Below are 24,186 nucleotides of genomic sequence, written 5' to 3' on the forward strand. Positions count from 1 at the left end.
TAACGATCAAAGAACTTTTCCTACTTTGTAAAATATCCAATGAATTGGTAATTTGTGGCAATTTCATGTTTACATTGTCTTTGCATCTGTTCTCACTCTTGCTACCTATCTACAGAAGGCCCTACTGATTCTCGTGTGGTCATTTCCTATACTTTCTGATACAGTTTGGATGTTTATCCCCTTGAAATCTCATGGAATCATCAGTGTTGGAGGTGGGACCTAGTGGGAAGTATTTGGGTCGTGGAGGTGGATCCCTCATAAATAGCTTGGTGCTATCCCCATAGTAATGGCTGAGTTTTTGCTCCATTAGTTGCCACAAGATCTGATTGTGAAAAAGAGCCTGGCACTTTCTCCTCTCTCTCTCTCTTGCTCCCTCTCTTGCCATGCGACACACTGGCTCCATTTCTCTTCCACCATGAGTAAAAGCATCCTCAGGCCTCACCAGAACCAGATGCTGGCACCGTTCTTCTTGTACAGCCAGCAAAATCATGAATTAAATAAACCCCTTTTCTTTATGAGTTATCTAGCCTCAGGTGTTCCTTTACAGCAACACACTAATTTAATTTGCTCACCGATCTCATTGTCTCCTTTGTTCTCTTTTAATTTTATCTAATGTAAACTGATGATTTTCGTAAAAACAGAGATGTAATTATTTTCCTAGCTCAAAATGCTTAATAAGTGCCAAAAATTGTTTCTCTTCTTGAAAACCTAGTGATTTCAAATACAGTCTTTTGCATGAAAACTTTCGTGATCTAATTATCATGCCCATTATGATTTTTAATATTTTTTCCCTTGTAATAAACTTATTCTTCTAAATTTTGGGTAATGTGTAAATTTATGATAGTGTCTTCACGTTATCAGAAGAGTGTTTGAAGAAGGGGGTTGTATTTTACCGATCTTTGTTTATTCTGAGGAGTCTTATTGAATGTATTGATAAAGAGTTATTGAAAGAAAACCATCACTTGTTGAACTGATTTATGTAAATTAAATGGTATGACATGGTGAGAAAACAATTGTAATACAAATCCCATTTTTCAAACATTATTGTGATTTTTACAATGTCCAACAGTGTTTCGAGCCAATACATTATATTCTGTGAATAAACATACTCAAATAAACACAACAACTTTCCCAGGTTGCAAACTTCTTTCTGTTCTCAGAATGGAAACCCTAGGTATTATTTATGTGACACTTCAGTTTGAGATTAAAGTTGTTATCCCAGTACTAAAAATTGAAAGCCATTGGTTGGGTTGTCATCTTTAACTATTGTTTACAAATATAGGTTATGAGAATCATATGTAATTAACATATTTTTGATATTCGAGTATATCATATTTATTATTATCTTATGTTCAGCAAGAACAGGACAAGATGAATGATGAACTCTATGAAGAAGAGAAAATTTGGAAAGAGAAATTTAAACAGCATGAGGTATCTATTTGTTGTTTTTAATTAGCACATTAAGCTTTCTTTATTTGAAATACATTACTATACTTGAAATGGTTATTTTTAGATAATACTGCCTAAGTAGTACAAGATTTTAGTTTATTACAGCATTAAAAATGTATTAATCCTCAGAAACACTTCTTGAAATAGAATGTCTTGAAAATGAGTTAGCTGGTTTAGTGAATGTTGTCCATATAAAATTGTAATTCTAACATTTCTTTTAAGGTTTGATGAAATGTACCATTTTGAATATTTATTTATGTTCAAAGATTGTTATGAAAGCTTACTCTTTTTCCTAAACACAATTAATTTTGTTTTGAATGTAAGATTATTCTGATTATACATTTATTGATGAAGTTTTAGTTTTTATTTACCCCATAGTTTTTATATACAATTATTTTAAGCAATTACAAATTTGAAGTAGATATCTCCCATAATCCTGTTACTTAGCTAAACATTATCCTTTTTTGTATTCCTTTCAAATCTTTTTTAAATTTATATAAATCCGCTCCTGCAAAAGTAGGTGCCTACTACACATTGTCAAATTAAAAAGCTGGTTAAGCATGTAAAGAGACAGAGTCATATGAATGAAAAGTGACAAAAAAAGACAATAATAGCTCACCTGTAGATAATCTAAATGTTAAGTATAGTAGAGCTGTTAAAATACCTATAATTATCATCCAGTAGCAAAATACTTAGACAGGTGATGTGAAAAGAAAAATAGCATCTGTAATGAAGTACCAACTATACATTCTAGAGTTTAAAAAATTCAGTATATAAATTAAATTTCAGTATATAAATTAAATTTAAATTCTAAATGTTAAGTATAGTAGAGCTGTTAAAATACCTATAATTATCATCCAGTAGCAAAATACTTAGGTGATGTGAAAAGAAAAATAGCATCTGTAATGAAGTACCAACTATACATTCTAGAGTTTAAAAAATTCAGTATATAAATTAAATTTCAGTGGGTGAATTTGATTGGACATAGCAGATGAGACCATTCATGAATGAGATAGTTCAATAGAAAATATCCAAATTAAAGCACAGAGAAGAAAAAAAAATGAGAAAAGAGGAAAAGAGCACAAGGAATATGTGATACATGGTGAAAAGATATGAAATTTGTATTATATCTCAAAAGGAGAGGAGAGAGAGAATAGGGCAGAAGCAATGAAGTAAAGAGATAATGGTTAAAAAGGTTTCAAATTGTTTTTTAAAAATCAACCAACATAGTCAAAGATGAAAAATAATTTCCAAGTAGGATAAATACAAAGAAAATGCCACCTTGGAAAATAGTACAATTACTGAAATTCAAAACAAAGGAAAAATAATGTCTTAGAAGCATCTAGAGGATAAAAGACGCATTATCTAAAAAAGAGTAACAGTAAAACAAATAGCCATCTTTAAGCAAAATGATGGAAGAAAGAAGACGATTCAAAAAACGTAAGTATTCAATGATAATGGTTTTTTATTAGTGTTCTTTGAATCCTGACTCTTCTTCCAATTTCTGGACTCAATTTTTAATTTCCTGGAGTATACACTTAAATACTTGTCAAAAAATGTTTTTGGATGCTAGATTTTCTCAATCTTTGTTTGCATATTTGAAAATATTTTTAGTTTGCTTTCAAAAATGATCAATTTCTTTGGGTGTAGAATACAGGTTTATACCACTTTTAACAATGTAAGGATATGACTTCATTGCATATTTATTTTTGCCTATGCTATCTATGATTGCAAATTTGATGCCTTTTCCTTACATTCTTTTGAAGCTTTAGGATTTTTCACTTTATACATTCACCCACACATATTTACTGATTTTCTACTAGGTCAGGCACTTCTCTGAGTGTTTAAGATATGGCAGTCATAAAACTGAAAATAATCCCTACTTTCAAATATGATACACAATTCCCAAGGAGGAGAGATACAAAGAAAATCACACCTTGGAATTAGATAGTGTTATTCAAATTCAAGACAAAGGAAAAATAAAGTGTTAGAAGCATCCAGAGGAAAAAAGACATATTATCAAAAAAGAGCACAGTAAAACTAACAGCTTACATTCCTTAGAGTTCTGAAATATTGCTAGCATCTATCTAAGTGTGTTGTGTATGTGTGCATGCAATGTTCGGTCTTTCTCCTGTGGCTTTTTGTTGTTGTTTTTAAGAAAACGTATTTTTCTATTATTTCCGTCCCTTCAGTTTTTCTCAGTTCTTTATTCAGGAACTCCTAATAGTCATGTGCTGGAGTTTCTGTGTTAATCTTCTTTACCTCTGACATACCATTTTTATCTTTGTTATCATTTTGTTGTTGGGGGAAAACGTCTAATTTTGAATTTTTTTTAAGTAATCATCTGTCCAGCCGTTCTATTTTGATTATTTAAGTGAGTTGTTTTTATTTGAACCCTTGAAATATGAGGTTATTCCTGTTTAAATATTTTTTCTAAAATATCTTTATTTAAATTTTTATCTAGTTTATTTAATAGTTCGATTTTCTCAGAAATTGGCTCTTCCTTCTGCTGATTAAAATATAGTCTCATATCCTGTTGGTTAGTTTCCTGTAGATATTTTCTTAATTTTGTTGATCTGCTTACTTTTGGTTTAGGACTGTAGTAAAAATAATATTTTCTCACCTAACTCTAAATATTTCATTAAATAAAGTAGTATGTGGTTATCAACTATTTTGGTCATTGAGAAGGGGTAAGATATGTGAGTAGGCTGGTTCTGGATATTGTTTTTATGTAGGGACTATCTGACTTTCTTGGTATCATAAGTTTCACAAAATAATTCCTGTTTTTGCAGTCTCAGTACTAGCTGAGTCTTCTTGATCAGAACTCTCTTTCCAGAAAGTTTGAAGTCCTTTATTTCTATGTGGTTTTTAGCCTGTGGTTTCCCTTTTGTTGTTGTTGTTTGTTTGCTTATTCTGTGTCTTTTTGATTTTATGTTTTCTATCTTCAAGGAAATCTCCAATTTATATCTGGGTGGCTTAGAATACATATAACATTAGAGTATCAACTTAACAACATGATTCAATCTCCTAAATATTAAAAAAGTATACCCTTTAAGATAAATGACTTTAGTTTCTCTAAATAAATTTTTTAGAAACTTTATTAAGACGTCAGTTTTAGTATTTGTTTTCAATCTATATTTCAGATGACATTTTAGTAACATCTCATGTTTAGTTTATGCTGACTACCATGTATCTTACTTTGTTTTAGGAGTATATTAAAAACTTGCATTTACAAATGGAAGAAGAAAGGACAAGATTTAAAGACCAACAGGAAAAAGAAAAAAATTGTGTGTTAAAACAGCAGAATAATGCAGCTGTTAAAATTCAAGCTAAATATAAAGCATTTGTAGCCTATCAAAAATATGGCCCAATTATTAAAGAGCAAATTGAAAGTAGGAAAAGGAAAGCACAAGAGTGGAAGGAAAAGGAAGCAAAAATACGACAGAAGGAGGAAGAAATTCGAAAAAGATTAGAGGAAGAACAAAGGATAAAAGAAGAGAGAAAAAAGCAAAAGGAAGAGGAAAGGAAAAGGAGAGAAAAAGAATATGAAGACAAAAAGAATATTATGAAACAAAAAAGAGAGCAATTAATAATCAAGGAAAATATAAGATTAAGAGAGGATGCAAGCCAACAGCTAATAATAAGTAGTGCATTAAAGAAGAGAGGATATAATAACAAACATTTAAGTCTTGAAGATATTTCAAATGATAAGGGTGATATAGCCAAAAATCTAGTGGATGAAAATTTAAAGAAGCAGGAAGATGTTCTCCTTTGGTTAGCTGAGGAATCAAATATGAAAGAAAATATAGATAGACAGACTATATTAAAAGAATCAATACAAGTACAATTAAAAGAATCTATATCAAGCCAAACAGTTCTGGCAGATTTTAAAATGGAAGAAAAAAATAAAAACCTAGCAAAAAAACAATGTTCAGAAGAATGGGTCAAGCAAGAAAGAAAATATGAAAATGTAAATAACAAAACTGAATTGGGAGACTCTGGTCTAAAAGGAAATCTGAAAGAACAGTTTCCACTGCAAGAATTAAAGTCTGATGCACAAAAAGAAGAAATCATGAAACATGTCATAAATGAGAATATGGGACCAAAAACCCAGATAATATTAGAACATAACCAAGAAATCAATGAAGTGAAAACCAGTGAAGCACAGAAAATAATCAAAGATAATCAGCAGAAAAAGATACAAAAAGTAGAAAAAGAAGAGATACAAGAACAGAATGGATTATTATACAAAGATAAGGATACTTTAATTATTTCAATGAAGCAAAAATCACTCTCACTAACATCAGAAAATTCCGAAGATGTAGGAGAAAACATAATATTACAAGAAAAAGAAATTTATTCAAAAGTCAAGGAAATTGAGGAGAACCCTAAAGACAATGCTTGGAATAGTGGCATTGTGATTTTTAACACAACTGATACCATGATAAATAAAGAAGGCAAAAGAAATAGCCAAGATTATGTGTTAGGTAGACATGCTCCTTGTGAAGACTTGAGTGATTGTAATGCAGAAAGCTCCATGGTACCTAAAGAAGTAAACTCTCTTAAATCTGAGATTAGAAAAATTTCAGAAAAATGCCCTGAAAATGGACCTAAACCTGAAAGCATGACCTGCTCTGTACCAGAGTCAACACTTCTATATTCTATTGAAGAAAAGAGACTAGCCTGGATAAAATCATTTAAACCTTGGCTTGAAATTTTCAAGCAAAATCAACAAAAGAAAATTGTTAGAAGAAAGAGACCTGTGAAATGCCCAGCCAACATGACACCCGCTTTGGATAAACTGAAAATTCTTCGATGTGGCCCTTGGGCTACTTTACAGCAGGTATTTCTAATTTTATAATACTTTTTCATATTTAATTCCAATTAGCTCTTTAAAATGTAACTTTTCAGATCTTAGAAAAAATTATTTTGTATACAAGAATTGTCTCTCTTGTTTAATAAAGTTAGGAATGAAGTATTACCCCATTTGGGAGGGAATATATTTCAACTAAAATACTTCAAGGCATCTTCCCTAAGTGACAGTCTATAAACAGCTTTGATTTATATTTTTTAATATCTTGAAGCCTATGTTCAAGGGCCCTACAGTCATTATTTAAACCTCTAAGAATGGAAGCATACAGAAAGTTAGGGTTAGAATTATAGTAGGAAACTCCTAAGTAAACAGAAGTTTGCTTTAGACTTGAGCCACCACACCACCTAGTGACTCCTTTTGGAATAAAATGGATTCCCTGTGCATGACCACTGTTGTGAAAGAAGGGCTTGCATGATAGCAGACCCTAGAATTCCTATCTAGAAACAATTATTTAGTTGTGTGCTCTTTAAAGGTGGTGCCTGTATGTCTGAAATGTAAAATAGTTGTCATCAAATGTTACTAATTTTATATGGTTATGGAGAACATTGTTTCAACCAAAATTAAGACACAGAAACTAACAAACGTATGGAAAAAGAAAATAATATTTTAAATAGTGTAACACTAGAAAGGACTTATGATTAAAATACATATATTTATCTAAGGCCTGAAAGTCAAATGTATTCCATAAAGTTTATTTAATTTCTTGATAGACTTTCTTGCTAGACAGATGTCTAGGAAAAGGAACAATCATATTAATAGGTAAACATTATTTTGTTTATTCACTCAGCAAATATTCATCTATCCAATAAGATGATCAATATTTATTGGTAGACTAAATAAAAACAAAGAAAACTCAGTCTTTTCCTTTACGGAGCTTAAACAAATAAATACACACATAAATACATTATGGATCTTGAGAATTGCTGTAAATAAGACTTCAGAGTATCCTGTGAGAGAATAATAAAATAGTGGGATTTTGAAGAGATTTGTGGTATATGAAATAGCAATATAAGAGATGAGAACTGGGACGTACACTTTTAAGTGTCTTTTATTTCCTAGGTAATGTATTTGCCACATCTATCAGGTCTGTAGAGCTACATATAGAATCTCTCATCTGCTCTTCCCTAATTTTTTCCTTGAGCATGTTATCTCTGCAATCATGTTTTAGCACTTTTCTTTCTCTAACATATTGCTGCAGGCCTTCCAATATGATAACATTAGCAATTATTTAATTTTCCTCGTGAATATCTGTTAAAGCTAGGCACGAGTGATGGCTTCATGCCTACAGTGTACTTGCTTCAAAAGTGAAAATGAAGTTATAGAAACAGTAGTGTTCCTCCCTTTTTTTGTAGGTATCTGTTCTGTCCAATGAGAAGGAAGTTAAGGTGTGTGAATCTCTTTCTCCTTGGCATTTCTTCTCCAGCTCACTCTCTGTTCCTTCTTTCAAACGCTTGTCAATTTACATAAAATGATAATTAACTTTATTTTACTTTTCAGAGCAAGGCCTGACAAACTTAAAATCTATAGAATACCTGAAGATTTGTTGAAATGTGGATTCTGATTCAATAGGTCTGGTGATCCACCCATCCTCCATTCTTGCAATGATTCTAAATGATGATGTTGGTGCTGGTGAATGGACTAATCTGAGTAGTAGCAGGGTTCTAAAGGGCACCATAATCCTCTCATCACTTCTTAAAGCAACTATCTCAAGCTTTTAATTTGGCTTTGAAGCATCAAATAGACAGTATAAAGATGAAAAATACATGTGAATGTGCCATATAGATGCCGAAGTGTTAAGAAAATATCCCTTTTGTTACCAGACAACTCCTGTAAAGATTCTGTTTGGTAGATAGCTTACTATGGTGCCTTTATTCACCACTGTTACTACTGATCCATGGCTCACTTTCTTTTTGACCTTCTGATCTTTTAGCTTCAGATCTCTGTCCTTATCCTGACCACTCACCACCACCCTTGGGATGTCGTTCTGGAGATAAGCTTAGAATAAGTTTATTGTCTCCCAGTAATGCATTCATTTTGCTTACATTAATCTCTTACTTTGAGACTTCAAGACATAAGTCAAATCTTTGTTTTGTTCATACTTCTTTACACATTGCCAGGCAAATAAAGATACTCCTCAAGTTACAATGAAGTTACATCCAGAAAAACCTCCATAGCTTACAACTGGGCAAAATCATCCGGTAACATGGTACACTGTAGGGTATTTGTTGTTTACCCTTATGATCGTGTGGCTGACTGGAAGCTGCGGCTCCCTGCCATTGCCTGACATTGTGAGAGATTATCATACTTTATATTGCTAGCTTGGGAAAAGATCAAAATTCAAAATTTGAAGTATGGTTTCAACTAAATGTCTATTGATATCACACCATCATAAAATTTTTTAAAAATTCTACGTTAAACAATCTTACAGGAGCAATCTGTAATGACTTTCATTACCTGATTATAGGATTGATGGCTGAGGGGATGAATAAATGGATGAATACAGAATTCCAATAGAAATATCTAATGTAGATGACCGGTTGATGGGTGCAGCAAACCACCATGGCACAGGGCACGTGTATACCTGTGTAACAAAACTGCACCTTCTGCACATGTATCTCATGTACACATGTAACCTAAAGTATAATAAAAAAAAAAGAACTGCAATTGAATGTTAATCTTATCTCCTCATTACTACCAGTTTCACAGTTTAGATAAAGTATATTGACTGAAGAGGAAATTAATGTAAAATTATTGAAGTGTAGTTTATTAGACTACGAAGTTCTATGTTAAGACTGTTTCTAATTTTATTTCTGTCATTTACTGGCTGTGTCACCTTATGCAAATGCTTGACCTGTATGAGCCTCAGTTTTGTCTTTCACAAACTAGAAGAGCAATATCTATTATATAGGATCGTTGAGTTTTAAAATGCTGTATGTAATGAACATGGCCCAGGACTTCTAATATCACTTGTTAAATGTGGGTCTCAAGCAAGCAAAGAGAAGGACAAATGGATTGTTTTTGAGGGCTGCTTAATAGCTTGTTTCATCAAAAAACTTATAAAGTTGAAAATACTAGACCATTGGGTTATATGCAGTAATATCTCAGAAGAGAAGACTAAAGAGCAATAATTATAGGTAATGAATATATTTTTATTTTTAATTTTTAAATGTTTTAACTATTTTCTCTTTTATTTTTCGCAGTTTGCTACTAATGGTAACTTGTGTTAAGTAATAACCACCACAAAAAAGGGCATTGAGCTTAAGGATTTTTAAATATTGCTTTATACCATACATGAATAATAATATTTTAGCTGCATATTAACTTTTAGATCAAGAAGTCTCACTTCTCTTATACAAAGTAAATTGTGATGAACTGCTATTGGAATGATACATGACTTACCTGAAATTATTTTGTAGCTGTTCTATTCAAGCCAGTAGTCAAACCTTGGACTCAGTCCCTTTGCAGCTGATTTTTAAAACAATATTATTTTTCCCTGCCAAATAGATTTGAGATTGGACCACTGGACAAATGTTCTGAAAAAGTAAAAAAAAAAAAAAAGACTTGTTGCTTGCATTACTTTTGTAATTACGTTTACCATAGATGAGTGACACTTCTTAGGTTGAACTCAAGAATAATTGAGAATAAAATCTCTAAAAAGTATATTGCTGTGTTAGGGAATTTTATGTACAGTGAGCCATAAAGGATTTGGGAAAGTACAGATGATTAAGTAGAAAATTGATTTGGAATCTGTTATTAAAATATAATGAGTGTTTCATAGCTTCTATAGGTGGAATAGTTCATTCTCAAGTCATGAGAGTCTGAAAGAATAACTTTTTCAAATGTTTTTACATAATTCGTTATAAGAAAAAGGAAGTATGAGTGCTATAAATATAGTTGAGTTTTGCCACAGGCTAGGGAAGTTCATTCATTTATTTATTTAAGAAACATTTACCCAACACCCATTGTGCTCCAATTTCTGTTTTTCAAGTTGACTGTACAGTGATGAACACATATGATTACTAATTCTATATTGACCTTAATTTTGAAGCATAAAGTGGTTGATATATGTGGCGCTTGTCCCTATAATTAATACAAAATTAATTAATACAAAAATTAATACAAAATTAATACAAAAATTTATTTTGATCCCATATATTTGGAAAAAATCTGTGGTCGAGTAGGGAATATATCGCTATACTATAAAGATTTTTTTCAATGTTCAATGAAAAGGGCTTCAATTAAAGGAGGAAATATGAAGCTCCTCATATTCAAAAATAAATACCACTAACAGGGATACTGTAGCAGTTACTTCTGTAATAGATAATAAGATTAAAGGACAGAAATTGCCACATCATAAATAACTAGAACTTAATGGTGGTTGTATATTTGTTTGCAAGCAACATGTTACTAACTCATGCTGAATAATATAAATTATAATGTTGAGTAGTATTTGTTACTATACAGTTGTAATTGTTGAATTTTCAATTTTTAAGTGCTCAATTCTAAATAATGTTTTCATTTTTAGTGCAGAGCCAGTTTTCCAATTATAGAATTTATATCCGTTTGTTACAGATTAACTAGGCAGTACATAGAATTTATCTCCATACAAATTGATGAGTACATTTTCTTTCTGAAAAAAATATTAAAAATAAATTATTTCAAAATTGCTTTAGATTATGAATAATTCTTAAAATGATTTTGAAACTAGAAGTCTAGAGGGCCGGGCGCGGTGGCTCAAGCCTGTAATCCCAGCACTTTGGGAGGCTGAGACGGGCGGATCACGAGGTCAGGAGATCGAGACCATCGTGGCTAACACGGTGAAACCCCGTCTCTACTAAAAAATACAAAAAACTAGCCGGGCGAGGTGGCGGGTGCCTATAGTCCCAGCTACTTGGGAGGCTGAGGCAGGAGAATGGCGTAAACCCGGGAGGCGGAGCTTGCAGTGAGCTGAGATCCGACCACTGCACTCCAGCCCGGGCGACAAAGCGAGACTCCGTCTCTAAAAAAAAGAAGTCTTATTTATCTGAGAGCTGAGATCCGACCACTGCACTCCAGCCCGGGCGACAAAGCGAGACTCCGTCTCTAAAAAAAAGAAGTCTTATTTATCTGAAGTTTTAATTATTGCTTTTGTTACTTAAAACAGAGTGGACTAATTCCTTTCTTTATATCACCATGAACACATGGTCCTTCAATTTACTTACATAAATATGTAAATTTAAAACTTTTAGTTTAATTTAATGCACAGGAAATGTTCCATACAAAGAGGAGTTACTGCATTCTAAAATTTTGTACTCTTTCAATGTTTTTTGAAATAATAATGCTTCTAATTTTAATATAATATTTTTATAATTTTAAGTATGGCATACACAAGAATATTCCTATCAAGCTAATGATTTTTAACTTTAAGTACAAGGGTACAAATGCAGCTTTGTTATAAAGGTATATTGCATGATGCTGAAGTTTGGAGCATGACTGAACCTGTCACCCAGGTAGTGAGCACAGTACCCAATAGGTAGTTTTTCGACTCTTGTCCCCTTTCTTTCACCCCTTCTTGTTTTCCCCAGTGTCTGTTGTTCCTATCTTTATGTCCTTGTTTACCTAATTTTTATTTCCCACTTATAAATGAGAATATGTGGTATTTGATTTTCTGTTTCTGTGTTAGTTGGCTTAGGATAATGGTTTCCACTTGCAACCATGTTGCTGAAAAAGACATAATTTCATTTTGTATGGCTATATATTATTCTAGGCTATATATGTACTACTTTTTTTTTTTTTTTTTAACATCTAATCCACTGTTGATGAGTACCTGGGTTGATTCCATGTCTTTGGTATTGTGAGTAGTGCTGCGATGAACATACTGTTATATGTGTCTTTTTGGTAGAATTATTTATTTATTTATTTATTTATTTTGATCCATATCCAGTAATGAGATTGGTGGGTTGAATGGTGGTTCAGTTCTTAGTTCTTGGAGAAATCTCCAAACTGCTTTCCACAGTGGCTTAACTAATTTACATCTCTACCAACAATGAACAAGTGTTCCCTTTTCTCTGTAACCTCACCAACATCTACTATTTTTTGACTTGTTAGCAAAAGCCATTCTAATTGGTGAGAGATGGTATCTCATTGTGGTTTTTATTTGCATTTCTCTGATAAGTGGTGGTGTTGAGCATTTTTTCATATGTTTGTTGGCCACGTGTATGTCTTCTTTCAAAATATCTCTGTTCGTGTTCTTTGCCTACTTCTTCATGGGGTTATTTTATTTTTATTTTTTACTGGCTGATTTAAGTTCCTTGTAGATGCTGGATATTAGACCTTTGTCCAATGCATAGTTTGCAAATATTTTTTTTCCTATTCTGTAGGTTGTCTGTTTACTTTTTAAAGAGTTTCTCTTGCTGTGCAGAAGCTCACTAGTTTAATTAGGCCCCACTTGTCAATTTTTGTTTTTGTTGCAATTGCTTTTGAGGACTTAGCCGTAAATTATTTGCCAAAGGTGACATAAAGAAGAGTATTTCCCATAAAAATTTAAGATAGATGAAAGACTTACATAGAAAACCTCAAGCTATGAAAATCCTACAAAAGCTAATGATTTTGTTTAATCTAATTTTTAACTTTTGTGGGTACATAGTAGGTATATATATTTATGGGATACATGATATATTTTGATTCAGGCATATAATGCATAATAATCACATTATGGTAGATGGGGGGGTATATCCATTTTCTCAGGTATTTACCCTTTCTTTGTGTTACAAATAATCCAGTTATACTCTTAGTCATTTTAAAGTGTACAATAAATTATTATTGACTTTAGTCACCCTATTGTGCTATCAAATACTAGATCATATTCATTTATGTTATATTTTTGTACCCATTCATCATCTCCACTTCCCTCAACCTCACCCGACTACCCTTCCAGCCTCTGGTAACCATCATTCAGCTTTCTAATCCTATGAGTTCAATCCTTTTAATTTTTAGCTCCCACAAATACGGGAGAATATGAAGTTTGTCTATCTATACCTGGTTTATTTCACTTAATGACTTCCATTTTGTTGTTGTTGTTGAGACAGAGTCTTGCTGTGTTGCCCAGGCTGGAGTGCAGTGGGGCGATCTCGGCTCACTGCAAGCTCTGTCTCCCGATTTCGGCTCACTGCAAGCTCTGTCTCTGTCTCCCGGTTTCGGCTCACTGCAAGCTCCCGATCTCGGCTCACTGCAACCTCTGTCTCCCGGCCATTCTCCTGCCTCCCCAGCAGCTGGAACTACAGGCGCACACTGCCACACCCAGCTTTTGTGTGTGTGTGTTTTTAGTAGAGACGGGGTTTCACCATGTTAGCCAGGATGGTCTCGATCTCCTGACCTTGTGATTCGCCCGCCTCAGCCTCCCAAAGTGCTGGGATTACAGGCACGAGCCACCACTCCTGGCCTATGACTTCCAGTTTTATCTATGTTGTTGCAAATGACAGGACGTCATTGTTTTTGATGGCTGAATAGTCCTCATGGTGTATATGTACTATTTCTTTATTCATTTCTCTGTTGATGAACACTTAGGTTGCTACTAAATCTTGGCTATTGTGCAGAGTACTGGCATAAACTTGAGGATACAGATGACTCTTCAACATACTGATTTCGTTTCTTTCGGATATATATCTAGCAGTGGTATTGCTGGAACATATGGTAGCTCAGTTGTTCGAGGAATCTCCAAACTGTTCTCCACAGTGGCTGTACTTATTCACATTCCCACCAACAATGTAGGAGGGTTCCCTTTTCTCCACATCCTCTCCAGCATTTGCCTGACTTCTGCACATAAGCCATTTTAACTGGGGTGAGTTGATACCTCATTGTCGTTTTGATTTACATTTATCTGAGGATCAGTGATGTTGAGCACGTTTTCATATGACTGTTTGCCATTTGTATGTTTTCTTGAGAAATATCTATTCAGGTCTTTTGCCCATTTTTCAATTGGATTATGAGACTTTTCCTATTGAGTTGTTTGAGCTTCTTATATATTCCGGTTACTAATCCCTTGTCAGATGGATAGTTTGCAAGTATTATTTCCTTTCTGTGGACTGTCTCTCCACTTTATTGATTGTTTCCTTTGCTGTGCAGAAGCTTTGTAACTTGATGCAATTCCATTTGTCCATTTTTGCTTTGGTTGCCTGTGCTTGTAGGGTATTACTCAGGAAATACTTGCCCAGTCCTATGTCCTGGAGAGTTTCCCCAATTAAAAAAATATATATTATCAGTGTCGTAGTTTGGGGTCTTAGATTTAAGTATGTTTAATCTATTTTGACTTGATTTTTGTGTGTGGTAAGAGATGGGGGTCTAGTTTCATTTTTCTGCATATGGATATCCAGTGTTTTCCAGCACCATTTATTGAATAGACTCTCCTTTCTCCAATGTATGGTCTTGGCACCTTTGTCGAAAATGAACTCACTGTAGATGTATAAATTTGTTTTCGGGTTTTCTGTGCTGTTTGATTTGTCTGTGTGTCTGTTTTATGCCAGTACCATGCTGTTTTGGTTACTATAGCTGTATAGTATAATTTGAAGTCCATACCACTGTAAAAATCAAAAATTGGCAGAAAAACAGGGAATGAGCTAATACATGATTAGGTTGTTGCATTTATGTATCTTACCTTTGGGCTTGAATTTGTCATAGATGATTGCAATATTTTGTCTTTGTATGTGGGGAACAAGAGAGACCAGATAGCTTAGCAAATTGAGTTGTTAGTAACGTAGGCTTCAACATATAGTATTACTTTTCTTTTTTTTTTTTTTTTGGAGATGGAGTCTTGCTCTGTCGCCCAGGCTGGAGTGCAGTGGCCGGATCTCGGCTCACTGCAAGCTCCGCCTCCCAGGGTTTGCTCCATTCTCTTGTCTCAGCCTCCCGAGTAGCTGGGACTACAGGCGCCCGCCATCTCGCCTGGCTAGTTTTTTGTGTTTTTTCGTAGAGATGGGGTTTCACCGTGTAGGCCAGGATGGTCTCGATCTCCTGACCTCGTGATCCACCCAGTCTCGGCCTCCCAAAATGCTGGGATTACAGGCTTGAGCCACCGCGCCCGGCCTAGTATTACTTTTCTTAAATGAATTTTCTAAACAGTTTTGTAAGGCTAATGTTGTTTATATTCAGTTTTGTTAAATAACACTGTGCACTCCAATTTTCTTGATTCCTCTAGGTTACAACAGTTACATTTCAAGATTTGCCAGGCTGTGTTCTTTCTACACTGGCAGAGTGTACAAATCTTCAGTTTCTATCCCTTCAACGTTGTGGATTAACTTCTTTGCACAGCCTGAGTAATTGTAAAAATCTTAAGTACATTGATGCACAGGTATGCTCTCTGTCCTACTGTTATTTATTTTATAATAAAATGTAAAATGGATTTATGTTTACATTTGAGAAATGACACTTTTGAAGAAACAATTACTAAACTAACCTGTAACTCAGAGCCTGAAGAAATCAAGTGGTGTGGTAAAGTTTTGAGAAGCAGAGAGGGAAGTTTATTGGATGATATGACCTAAAATGACTTATCTCTTTTTGTAGCTAATATGGTTATGGTTTTCATTACTTTTGCTGCACAACAAATGACTATATTACTTAGTAGTTTCAACCAACAACCATCTTATTTGTTCATGGTTCTGTGGGCCATTAATTGTGACTAAACTTGGCTGGGCATTTTTTCTGATTTTTATTGTATTTACTGGGTCTCTTATGTAACTGTAGTGAGATGGAAGCTAGAGCTAGAATGTCCTAAATCACTTACCTTATATGTCTGCTGCCTTGGCAGAATTGTCTGGAAGATGGGAATCTCTCTGTTATCTGGGGCTTCTTTCCAGGGTGTTTGTAGGGTATTTCTCAAGAGCAGAATCTCAAGAACCTAAAAGACATGCTGCAGTGTGCAAGTGCTTATAAAACATCTGCTTACATCATGTTGGCTAATGTTTTATTGGCTAAGCCCTGAGGTCATGTGGAAGGGGACTGTATGCATATGTGAATATTGGTTTCTGATGTTTACTGGGAGCTACCAAAGTAACAGTCTATTAAAATCTATCCTCTGGCTTATAATGATTCACATCTTTCCCACATGCAAAATACGTTCATATCCCAAATACACCAAAGTATCATTAACTTAAGGCATCGGGCTCAAGCTTGAAGCACAGGCTTTTCCCATCTAAATCAGATCCAGGTGAAGAGGTGGCTCATTAGGTTCAGTTCCTTGGATGCATCCACTGAGGTGAAGTCCGCTCAACTCAGATATCTGCAATCTAAAATTAAAAATTATCTACTGCCACCCCACATACAATGGTGACACACGGCTTGATTACCAACAGTAGCCATTCCCATTCAAGATGGGAGAAACAAGAATGACAATATATTCACTTTTTAAAATTTACATTGTTTAAAATACTTTGTTATCCTCTGTGTTTTAAAACAATAATATTTAATACATTAAAAATTATTTATTAGTTTACTTAATATTTTCATCAAAATAGTATAACAGTTTTCAGGGTTATCTTAGAAGTTAAAGATTCAGATATTAATTTGGAGATCCTGTCTCATCTTTCCTCTTTTTGAAAGCTTTCAATATTTAATTAATAAGCCATTGAAGTAAAACTAATTGCATTTGTTCTTTGCTTCAGGAAAACCGTATTGAGGCTATTGACTGTGAAAATTTGGAAAATCTCTGTGTTGTTCTTCTTAATAAAAATCAACTGACTTCTCTTCATGGTTTGGAGGGCTGCACTAATATTCAATGTCTTGAACTTTCACATAACAAAATTACTCGAATTGGTAAGCACAATGAAATTTTAATATTTAAATATTTATTTCTCATAATTTATTTTGTTTTATTTATTCATTTTTAAGAGTAGGCCGCCATCACGAATCTGCATATTTTATTTATATTATACTTTTAAAATCGAGATTAGAAAAATACAATTATTTTTAATGTCTGTAAAGGGAATATGCTCTCCCACCACTGACAACTCTGTAGTTGTTAGCAGCCCCCCAAGTTAGTATATATGCTTCTCTGTTTCTTTTCCTACATCCAATAGTGATCTGAGCTCTACGGGAATATAACACCTTGATATTGTGCCTTGATATTTTTATGGATCCTATGCTTCCCAAATGCCTCAGCGGTTGTTGTAACTGTTTGCTGGTAAACCTTTTTCATCACCACTCTCATTAGCTACATACATCACTTGGACTAATCTTTCCTTCTTCAGATAAAGTTGCTAAAACTACATGAAAGATTCTTCAGGCTGAATCTCCCTAAACTTCTCAGTCCCTCCAGAGCTATATCTGCATATCTATGTAACTATATTGACTTCCTTCCTTATGTCTTATAATTTATATAGGTAGCAATGAAAATCCCTTTTCTTACTTAAAGACCAGTCCTTTTATTTTTTTGTTTTAGCAATTTTTTTGTGGACTCAAGTTTATCTTTTATTTTTTATTTATTTATCTATTTTTATTTTTTTGATAAGGTCTTGCTATGTTGCCCAGGCTTGTCTCAAACTCCTGGGCTCAATGGATTTGCCCACCTCAGTTTTCTGAGTAGCTGGGACTACAGATATGTACCACTACAGTCAACTAGTCCTATTTTCTATAAATATTCCCATCAGCCCTTCTGGACCTTACTCCATTATTTTTCATCAGCCTTCTGTCAAAGTGTTTCTATTGCTGTGCCCTTTCTCTCACATTTCTAAATGAAAATAAAAACAAAAAACAAAACAAAACAAAAAAACATTTACTTTTACCTCACACTGAGTTCTGTCTTTGCCTCCCTTCTCTTCTTCCCCTTTATTGTCAAGTTTTGGGAAAGAAAGAATGTTTTATGTTTGCTTTCACCTCTTATTACCCAACTTCCCTCTTCTACCCACTGAAATGCGACTCGAGTTACTTCTGCATTGTTGTCAGCATGGTGATTCTGAAGTAAAAATTGTATTATTCACCTCCTGGCTTGAATTCCTCTATTGTTTTTTTATTATTTTATTCATTATGAAATTCTCAAGGGCCTTGGTAGAGGGTTAATAATGGTTAATGAAAAATCAAGGATTGCCAAAAAGTTGGGAACTGGATTAACACTTTACTTTGATATGGCTGAAATATTGGGCTCCCAGAGGATACCATACTGTCCACCTTTTCAATCTTATAATCATTAGAAAGTCTAATCTAGACTGAAATATCAGAGTAGAATGGGCATAGATAGGGGAACAGTAGTAAGCTTAATTTCTGTGTTTAGTCTTGGTTCTACTATTAGTTTTGCTTCTCTGTGTATGTTTTGTTTTTTCTTTTCTTTTTATTGTGGAAAATTTCAAACATTTATAAATGTAGAATAATACATGGAAATTCCATATAACCATTAGTTATATTAAACATTTGCTTCATCTTTACTTTTTTGGGGTTTTGATTTCATTTTTTCTTTCATAAAGCAGATCCCCAGACCATGTAATTCCATTCCTTCATGCTTCAGGAGACAATTTTCAATAATATGGCCCTCTCTTACTTAACCTCAGTGCATTATAACACCTAATGGAATTAATAATGAATCCTTGTATCAACTGATAGTACATAATCAAATTTTTCTAATTTCCTAAGTGTCTGGGTTTATTGGAATCATAATATCAGTAATGAGTATATATTACATTTATCTAGGACTTTGAAGTCTCTTTAAATCTGCAGCAGTCCTCATGGCTTTTTTTTTCCCCCCCTCCATTGATTTGTTGCAGAACCTGTGTGAATTGTCTTATGGAATGTCCTGCCTCAGGCTTTGTCCATTTACTTTTTTTAGTTTTATTGAAATTGTTTCATTAAACCCTGTATTTTCTATAAATTGAAGTTAGTTAAAAAAGGTTTGATTAAATTCGGAAGTAAACTGCTTTGCCAGGAATTCTTCATAGGTGGTGTTCTGTGCTTTATATTTGATTACATCAGCAGTCATACAGTATTTGACAGTTTACTTTTAGTGATGCTACACTTGAGTGTTGGGTATAGCTGACGATAGCCTAAGCACTCCATTATAAAGTTCGCCATCAACCTTTCATCTAATGTTCATCCATTGATTAATATGACCTGGATCAATTAATGCAGTAGAGGATATAATTCGTGAGTTTTCTATTTGATCATTTCTTCCATAGCCTTTAAGCTGGAATTCTTTAATCAGTTATAACTATTTTGTTATCCCGAAATGGTTTGTAGCACAAAGTCAGGGCTAAATGCTTACTATTGTATTACAAACTCTTAAAGTCTTAGTGACCCTAGTTACTTTCAGTGGTGCTAACTTGTTTTTGGTTTGTTTATTTAGTTTGTTTTACTACTTGTTCTACCTTTCTCTCTCTCTCTCAATATTCTTATGAAAATATACATTTTTATAGCTCAGAATATTTTAGTCAGTTACTCTGTTATTCATTTTGATACTCTAATTGTTTTGTGAACTTGAATTGAGGATGGCAAATATGCTTTAGACTTACAGCTGTATTCATATTTTCTTCCACTATATTCCATGGTTTGTGGCAACATTATTATAACCACATGCCATATCTTATCCATAAAATAGCTTCAAAACAACAATGCCACTATAACTATTGACAGTATAACTTATTGTCAATAGTAATTTTTTTAAGATTTCTTTACATTTTTTGTCCTTGCACTATCCCAAACAGATATGATTAAAATAGTATGTTATAAAATCATTTGAAATATTTTATCTTTGGGAGTAGGTTATAAATTTGATAATTTAGTTTTCTACTAATTTGATAAATTAATTCACTTTTCCCATTTGATTGTGTTTAACTTTTATATGTAACACAGATTCATGATTCCAAAATGAAAACTACATGAAAAAAGCATACTGAAGATACTGTGCTTTAGTTCCTGTCTTTTTCACTCTTCTCTCCTGTTTACTTTTATATGTGGAATTTTTGTGTAATATGTATATACCTAATATGTAAAACATATATATGTGTGCATCTATATATTTGCACATATCTAAGGAAATACATGTATGTATGCTAATCCTCTCACAAAATGTAGCATATTTTAAGTACTGTTCTTTATCTTGCTTTTTTCACTTAACAACTTATTATGAAAATTTATAATTCTTTTTCCATAGCTACTTAATTTTCTGTTGTGTGAAATGACCAGAGTTTTCCCATTTTTGCCTTGCTGATGGATATTGGATGGTTTCCTATCTTCCACATTACCATAATGAATATAACATCTACTTAATTTCATATTTGGTCAGATATATCTTCAGGTTAATTTCCTGCCATTTGTATCAATGAGCCAAAAGATACCAATAATTTAGGAAGATAGTGTCAGAATCCCTTTATATATATTGTGCCTATTCTCATGCTGCTGACAAAGACATACCCGAGAATGGGTGATTTATAAAGGAAAGAGGTTTAATGGACTCACAGTTCCACATGACTGGGAGGCTTCAAAATCATGGAGGAAGACAATGCAAGAGCAAAGGGACATCTTACATGGCGGCAGGCAAAAGGACTTGGTGCAGGGGAACTCCCATTTGTAAAACCACCAGATCTTGTGAGATTTATTCACTACCACAAGAGCAGTATGGAGGAAACTTCCCCCATGATTCAGTTATCTCTACCTGGCCTACCCTTGACATGTGGGGATTATTACCATACAAGGTGAGATTTGGGTGGGGACACAACCAAACCATATCTTTGCCGTTTAGTACTTTTACCACATATGCGTGATAATACTACTTTCTTGACTTTTTCTTTTCTGTTTATTATGCTGTCTTTTCTGTTTTGAGTTAAATATTTAATTCAATTATTTTTAAATTTTTTTATCATATTGATATAAATACTTAAATCTATAGATTTCCTCTGAGCAGTGCTTAGTCTGTAACTTCTGACATGTAGATATTTTCATCATTTTTATAATTTTAGAGTTTTTAAAAATCTTTTATCTAAGATTTAAAATTTCCATATAAAAAGGTCATTTTTTTGTTGATTCTTTTTAGTTTTATTGCTTTATAGCTGGAGAATAATTTTTGTGCTATTTCTCTTTTTGGAACTTATTTTGGCTCTCTTGCTAATCTAATATGTGGTCAATTTTCAGAATGTTTTAGATGTACTTGAAAAGGAGGCAGGGTTTTGTTTTTATTATTGGGATAAAGAATTTGTTTTATATGTATAAGATCTACCTTACTGATAATTTTTTTTTTTTTTTTTTTTTTGAGACGGAGTCTCGCTCTGTCGCCCAGGCTGGAGTGCAGTGGCCGGATCTCAGCTCACTGCAACCTCCGCCTCCCGGGTTCACGCCATTCTCCTGCCTCAGCCTCCCGAGTAGCTGGGACTACAGGCGCCCGCCATCTCGCCCGGCTAGTTTTTTGTATTTTTTAGTAGAGACGGGGTTTCACCGTGTAGACCAGGATGGTCTCGATCTCCTGACCTCGTGATCCGCCCGTCTCGGCCTCCCAAAGTGCTGGGATTACAGGCTTGAGCCACCGCGCCCGGCCTGATAATTTTTCTTAAGGTGTTCTGTTTGTTTGATTTACTTTGGACTGAGGAAGTTGAGTTATTGTGAATTTGCTGGCTATTGATTTGTTATTAATCAGCCTTTTTTTTTTGGTAAATCCTTTGGTTTCTGTTTTGTGAATGTTGCTGCCATGCAATTTTATAAGTGCCTTATCCTTACTGTAAATTTTAGCTTTGACTGTTGTTTCCTTCATTTTCTCTTTAATATCTTGGAAACTAAATTCTACCTTGTCTGATATAGTTTATTTTTATCTGTGTTTGCCTACCTGGCCGTCTTTTTTATTTTTAACCTTTTGAATTAAGTTTAGACATTTATTTTTATACAGTATAGATTTAGGTTTTATTTTTTGCTCCAAGTTTAAATTTTTTTCTCATATAAGCTATAACCACTTGCGTTTATTAATTCACCTTATATATTTGGTCTTAATTCTTCATCCTACTCAGGATATTCCTTCTTTCTGGAAGAAAACCTTGTTGACAATACAGAGGGTCTGCCATCACTTGGGCACCTCTACTTCTTATCCCTTGCACAAGTCTGGATTCCAACTGGATTATGTTGGTCCCAGATACCTATTACCTCAGTTACAAAAAATTCAGATTGTAATTTCCTTATCTCCCACTTACACTGGAATTGTAAGTTGTGTTTATTTTTTATTTTGTTACTCTTTATGGATTTCTAGAGGAAGTATTGGGAGCGTTGGATCTAGGCAGTCACCATCATCTCCTATACTTTTTAAAATATGGGTAAAATATAGCTGTTTTCACAAAATAATCTTTATTTTGCAAACATTTCAAGGCACACTTTTGAAAATATAATATATAATATGCTTTAATGTGTTTATTTGCCCACGTTCTTTTGCTGCTGCTTTGGGATTATTATGACTTCTCCTATATGGAAATGTTGATAGTTTTGACACAAATATTTTTACTTTAAAATTTTAGTTTAAAATAATTTTGTTGTTGTTGGAGTGAAGGCAAGTGCATTGATAATGTATGTTACTATATTGGCACACACCGAAGCAAACTTTAAAAAGAAAAAAAGGCTGTTTGTAAAACAGAAATGCTTGAATTCCCATTTGCTTCATTTTCATTGGCAGCAGTGCTGTATGGAAGTTTTTTTATAAGTAATGGATTTTCTGGGATAGGATATCAGCAAGATTTATGTGAAAACTGCCATAGTATTAATTGATGAACCTGAGGTATCTCTGTGCATGCAATACAGAGCAAACAAGGTAAAAAACTTCTTTGGTGTCTGTTGGGTACAATGAAAACACTGTATTTATTGAGTGTGAGAATAGTATACATGAGAAAGTAGATGTTCTGAAGAGCAGTTGGAGTCTGTTTTTCATCTTCAGGAACTGCTTAGAGATTCTGGTTGAGCTAAGTGAAAAGCATAGATTTTGTCTTTCAGTGATATATTGATGCTAAGAACTCTTATGAAGGGACACAAAGATAGATTTGTGTTTATAAGTTAGTGAGTTATTATTCCATGCTATAATATTTCTTAAGGAGGTGAATAAAATTGGAAGCAATACCACAATATTTCACGTTGATAGTTTCAAGTTTAATTTGTTTCTAGTTCTTACTGTGCTATAGTTATCACAGTAATTAATATGTAATGTTAACTCTCTTATTTTTATTAGAAAATATTAATGTACATATTTATTTGGTTGAGACTATTTGCATTTAAGTGAATGAGAACAGTGAATACTTCAGTCTTTTTAAGGCAATTTATTTGAAATTAGTTATGAATGTTTTCCATTCTAATTAAACTATGCAGTTGTAAAAATAAAAATATGCTGTGAAATATTCATACCAATTTTATTTTATTTTGTGTGTGTGTGTGTGTACATAGTAGGTGTATATATTTATGGGATACATGTGATGCTTTGATACAGGCATGCAATGTGAAATAATCATATCATGGAAAATGGGGTATCTATCTCCTCAAGCATTTATCCTTTGTTTCTACAAACAATCAAATTACAGTCTTTTAGCTATATTAAAATGTACAATTAAGTTATTATTAACTATCATCATGCTGTTGTGCTATCAAATAATAGGTCTTATTCATTCATTCTGATTTTTGTTTTCCTTCTGTTTTTAATACATTAAGCAAGCATCTCCACTTCCTCCCAGCCCCTCACTACCTTTCCCAGCTTCTGGTAATATCCTTCTACTCTATTTTATGACCAATTTTAAATAAGAAAATCTTTCATGTTGTCCTTTGAAATTTCCCATAAGTAAATTTATGGCAAAATTGGTAAAACTGTGTTTTCTTTATGAGATGTGGAAAAAAAATATTGAATGAATATTGCCACATGATTGTTAAAGTTTATGAAATGGTTCATGGAAAACCTT

At 33.4% G+C, this 24,186-nt stretch overlaps 1 protein-coding gene across 1 annotated transcript in view; it reads left to right on the forward strand.

Annotated features, from left to right (window-relative positions):
• The window catches only part of LOC115900015 (leucine-rich repeat and IQ domain-containing protein 1), a gene marked incomplete at its 3' end in the record, with an annotated part of 37,291 nt that extends 14,837 nt beyond the window's left edge, over positions 1 to 22,454 (forward strand). Inside the window, exons 7-11 of the mRNA XM_030939555.1 lie at positions 1,357 to 1,431; positions 4,658 to 6,292; positions 15,495 to 15,647; positions 16,957 to 17,107; positions 22,270 to 22,454. Of these exons, the coding sequence (XP_030795415.1) occupies positions 1,357 to 1,431; positions 4,658 to 6,292; positions 15,495 to 15,647; positions 16,957 to 17,107; positions 22,270 to 22,454 (2,199 nt within the window). The remainder of the gene's footprint in view (positions 1 to 1,356; positions 1,432 to 4,657; positions 6,293 to 15,494; positions 15,648 to 16,956; positions 17,108 to 22,269) is intronic.
• Between the last annotated feature and the right edge of the window lie 1,732 nt (positions 22,455 to 24,186).

Source organism: Rhinopithecus roxellana, chromosome 10 (genome assembly GCF_007565055.1).
Source record: "Rhinopithecus roxellana isolate Shanxi Qingling chromosome 10, ASM756505v1, whole genome shotgun sequence".
Lineage (NCBI taxonomy): Eukaryota > Metazoa > Chordata > Mammalia > Primates > Cercopithecidae > Rhinopithecus > Rhinopithecus roxellana.